General features: G+C 42.8%; 1 protein-coding gene across 1 annotated transcript; it reads right to left on the bottom strand.

Moving 5' to 3' along the window:
* Positions 1 to 340: 340 nt before the first annotated feature.
* On the bottom strand, positions 341 to 3,711 carry LOC110507890 (the record flags this gene model as incomplete). Its single annotated transcript, XM_036974598.1, has 4 exons — positions 2,118 to 3,711; positions 1,841 to 1,928; positions 1,443 to 1,575; positions 341 to 510 (listed from the first exon to the last, which is right to left on the bottom strand). Coding segments are annotated over exons 1-4 (1,945 nt in total), but the record flags the coding sequence as incomplete, so codon positions are not given.
* Between the last annotated feature and the right edge of the window lie 796 nt (positions 3,712 to 4,507).

A 4,507-nucleotide genomic window follows, 5' to 3' on the forward strand; every position in this document is an offset into this window, starting at 1 on the left:
GACAGTAGGACTTGTGTGAACAGGTGTGAACAGACTGAAGATAATGATGTTTTCCTTTCTCTGTCTTTCAAACTCAGGAACAGTTTGAATGTTTTTTATTGTAATTTAAACAATGGTATGGATGATTAAGCTGGATCTTTCTCTCTGAATCAGGAGTGCACTTTCATTCTCCCATTTTTCCAAAGCCCAATCTGAGCAACCTTTGCTATAAACCCTGTCTTTCCCATTGTTGTTTCAAAAGTGGAAAATGATCAATTCGATAATCACACATAATGGGCATTTCACAGCCAAGACTTTTGATCCTTCCCATCAAGGCCATGTTGGCCAGTTTAACCTTCACCCGTTCCTCTCTTCCGAGTCCTCTTGGAGGTGCACTCCACAGTAGAGTCGGTCTCAAAGGAGATGGCTGGGACGTGAGTGAGCAGGTGGCCCCCAGCCTTCTCCTGGGCCATGGGCGTGGGAGTCTGCAGGACCAGCCCGTGCGTCGCTTGTTGATGTCGAAGGTAAAAGCTAAGAGGATACACACAAACATTGACCATATAATGTAATGTTGTTACATGTAACTAACTAGCTTGACTTGCCACCGTGTGAAACATGTATGCTACCATATGTTTACTAAAAAGAGCTGACAATATTATAAAATGTAATCCAGGAGTTTATGTTTGAATTCTGGTTCTCTCACAACACAAGTCACTCAGAAAAGCATCTGTAGGCAGAAGCATGCTACATGTACATTTGGCATTTGAAAAAACTACAGCTGTGCTATGCTACCGGATGCAAAATGTATCTGTATCATAAAAGTGTAGTGCAATATTCCCTTTTCTTGCCACACACACATACTCTCTCTCTCACTAGGGACAAATGTTTTGGCTACTTGTCCAGAGAGGTTTGAGCTTTAGAAGTGGATCTGCAGCAAAAGTAGACCTTTATTGCCATCTACAGGTCAAAGGTCAGACTGGAATTCAGTAAAATGTAAACATGGGCGATCCACAGAAAATGGAAATGTGTGTGTTTGTTTGAGAAGTTAAACCAGTTAATTCCCTTATAACTGAGTGTCCTGCATCATGTATTATTTTATTGGTTGTAAATTAAATACTGTTTATGTTACAGTACATGTATTTTACACTGAATCATTGATATCTGGTTGAATGTTGGTTGTGGGACATATCTGAAGTACTATGTTAATGAATCACAATGTGTGTGGGTGTGTGGGTGGGTGGGTGGGGGGGGGGGGGGTGCATGTTCTATACATTATTCAGGACAACATTACTTTGTTTAGCCTACACCGTGACTATGACTGCATAATAAACTAAACTAAATATACTATGTATTTTCTAATCAAATGTGTTAACAGGGCAACACTAAAGAAGACAAAGGCCATCAATTCAATGCAAATATTACTGTATTAAAGGAAATTGTTGTATTAAGCTTGCTTTGAAAACCGTTTGAATGGCTTGGATAGGCCTATGGAGATGGTGGAAAACATCCTGATTAGAAGGGGACGTTTGCGAGGCTTCTCCTGTTGAGAGGTGGAGGGAAGACCCTCTGGGAGTCCAAATGTGGCAGGATGTGCCACTATGTTGGGCGACAGAAGAGAGAGAGAGTTGACATGCACTTTCATTTAGAAATGATGGTATATTGTATTCTTAGTTTCAACTCATTATTACTTTCACAAATAAATGAGAACCAGAATCTTGAGATTTGGAAACTATAAATAATTTTACATAAGAGATTACTATCGATAATATATAATGTACTGTATATAGGGTTTAATATTTTTGCAATAGCAGCTTTGTACACCAATATCTCAAACAGTAAATGTCCTGCTGTATGGACTTACACATGATATCTTCAGCAGTAGTCTGGTCTTTGGATTCAGAATGGCGGGAATTCTTATTGGAATCCTTCTTGTTTCCCATCATGAATGGCTAAAACAAAAACATGTCAAAACAACTGTCACAGCAGAACAATCTCACGGTAATAACGATCACATCTTACACACCAGCACAACAAGATTTATAAATGGTTTTGGAATTAATGGATGGTTTTACATTTTCTCTAAATAACATTGTTTACTCACATTGACACAATTGTTAACTTAAATAAGTGTGATGTACCTTTAAGTTGAATTTCAGTCTGGCAAGCCTTTGTAGGAAAGACAGCTTCCCTCTGGTAGCCTTCACATCTTCAGCCATGAGAAGAGCTTCTGGCCTGGTGGCTTCGAAAGATGTTCTCGAGGCTGCTCTTGATGCCTCGTTACAACTGTGGAGAAGCTCCTTGCTCAATGACTTCACAAGAATCCTATTGAAAGTGGAGTCCTGAGTCGACACGGCCAGTTGGAGTATTTTCTCTGAGCCAAACTCCTTCAACAGATGTTTGTAGACGGTGCTGTATACTTTGTGACTCTTCAGGTTCTTGGGATAAGCTTGGGTCTCAGAGCAGCCTGACCATGCACAGAAGGCAGCTATAACTTTTGGAATCAGGTCTTGTGACGTGCGTGTGACGTCAGTTGGGTACAGATCAGTTTGGGTTTGGATTTTTGACAGAAGTCTCACCACTAACATGCTGATGAGGCCGGTGAAGTCATCATCACCGACTAAGTTGTCAGTGGATGGGGTTGAAAGCGAGGCAACATCCGGGCTGGTTGAATTCTGATCACAAACAATGCTCTGAGGTACACCGAAACAACTGATGGTATCCCTTTCCTCAGCATCTATGTTGTCCTCAAAACCTCGTGCAGCATTGGAGGTCCCACTTGTTGTCATGCTGATGGCGGAGAAAGATGGCAGAAGGTAGGACTTACCACTCAGTAGACTGCCTATATCAGTTACAGTTCCGGTTGGAGATGACCCTCTGCTTTGTGCATCAGAAACCACAGAGTCCATGACCTGGCTTACCATTACTTTGGTAAACAGGCTGACTGTGTCACTAAATGCTGATGTAGAAAAAGAACATGAAATCCTATCTTCAGATACGCTAGCCGGCACACTAACTCCCTGAGCCAAACTCATTGAAGCTGTAGAGGGCACAAGGCTAGGAAGCAAGAGGCGCTTCACAGACTCCTCTGCAAAAAGCTGAACCAGCTTGTAAGCTGTGGGCTTCCCCACCGTCTTGTCATTCCTCTTCAGCTCAGTAAGGACTGTATCGGATGCACTCTTTCCAGCCGCCACTGTCAGAACCAGAGGGGTCAAGTTGCTCTCAGAAATTATGCGGTTGACTTGGTGAGTAAGATCACGTGAGAGAGCACCAATCCTACCCTGAGATATGAGCTCCTCCAGTCTTGCTATTGCAGCTGTTAGATCAGGGTGGAATGCAACCTCCCCTTCTTCCTCTGGATGTACCTCCTTTATGATGGTATCCACTATTGCAGACATGCTTTCCCTGGCATCACACACCAATGTTTTTGGCTTAGTAGATTTGCCCATGTCGATGACTGAGCATCTCACAATGGGCTGAGTAATACTCTCTGGTAAATCAGAAGAGATGGGAGTGCCAGGGAGTGAAAATTCCCACTCTGACTTCTTTGATCTGGCAGATGAGGATGACAACGAGGAGGAAGAACGCTGTGGCGCTTGATAGATCAGTTCCTCACCACATTCACTGCTTACCCTTTCAACATCCTTCAGCATCATTCCAACCACATTCTCTATTTGTGAAAGCGCAGTCACCATTTGGTCAGATTTTGACAGCTCTTTCTGAATTGAAACCAGAATATGGCTGAGGGTCTTTTTGGCTTGAGCCGTTGTTGCTTTGACTTGATTTTGCCATGTAAAATAATTCCTCATCTTTGTCTTCACATTGTGGTAAATAGTCTTTGCAGTTGTCCAGATCTTCTTCTCAGATACTTCCAAACCAGACTGTGAGCCTTTGGGTGTGGCCTCAGTGTACTCTGAGGTTTTCTCATCACTCTGTTGAAGCATAGAGTCTGCCTGCCATAGAGTAGTAGAAGACTCTGTGGGTGGGAAAAGGCTCTTCATGTCATTTGTAATTGATCCAACGATTTCAAAAGCAGTTATATCTGTATGCCTTAAGGAAATTGTTGATTTTGCTGGCAACATCTGAGAATCTGTCTGGCTGGAACTGACTTTGCTGGGAAAGCTACTGACTGATTTGATCAGTATTTTTCGCACTTCGTTGGTAGCGTTCATCTGGAACTCCTCACTGGAGAGTTTCTCAATGACTGAGGCTGGAGTATCTCTTAATCCTTCCAACCATGAAGAACCAGACACAGGCATGTCTTCTAGATAAGACATGACACTGTCCAAAAAGCCACAGACTTCAAGGGAGTTGTAAGAGGAACCCTCTGCAACAGATGATGTGCATTCCAAATCTGCCACCTCTGACCTATACATGGTCACAATCTGGGACAAGACCTCTTTGGTGCAGGGCACCATGTTGGAATCACAGAGAGACAGTAATGGTTGAGAGTTCTCACTTTGGCATTTACGGAGAGAACCAAGTCCTGTTGAGTTGACCACTTGCAGTATTGCCTCACTCTTACTGGTTT

Source organism: Oncorhynchus mykiss, unplaced genomic scaffold (assembly GCF_013265735.2).
Source record: "Oncorhynchus mykiss isolate Arlee unplaced genomic scaffold, USDA_OmykA_1.1 un_scaffold_731, whole genome shotgun sequence".
Taxonomy (NCBI): domain Eukaryota; kingdom Metazoa; phylum Chordata; class Actinopteri; order Salmoniformes; family Salmonidae; genus Oncorhynchus; species Oncorhynchus mykiss.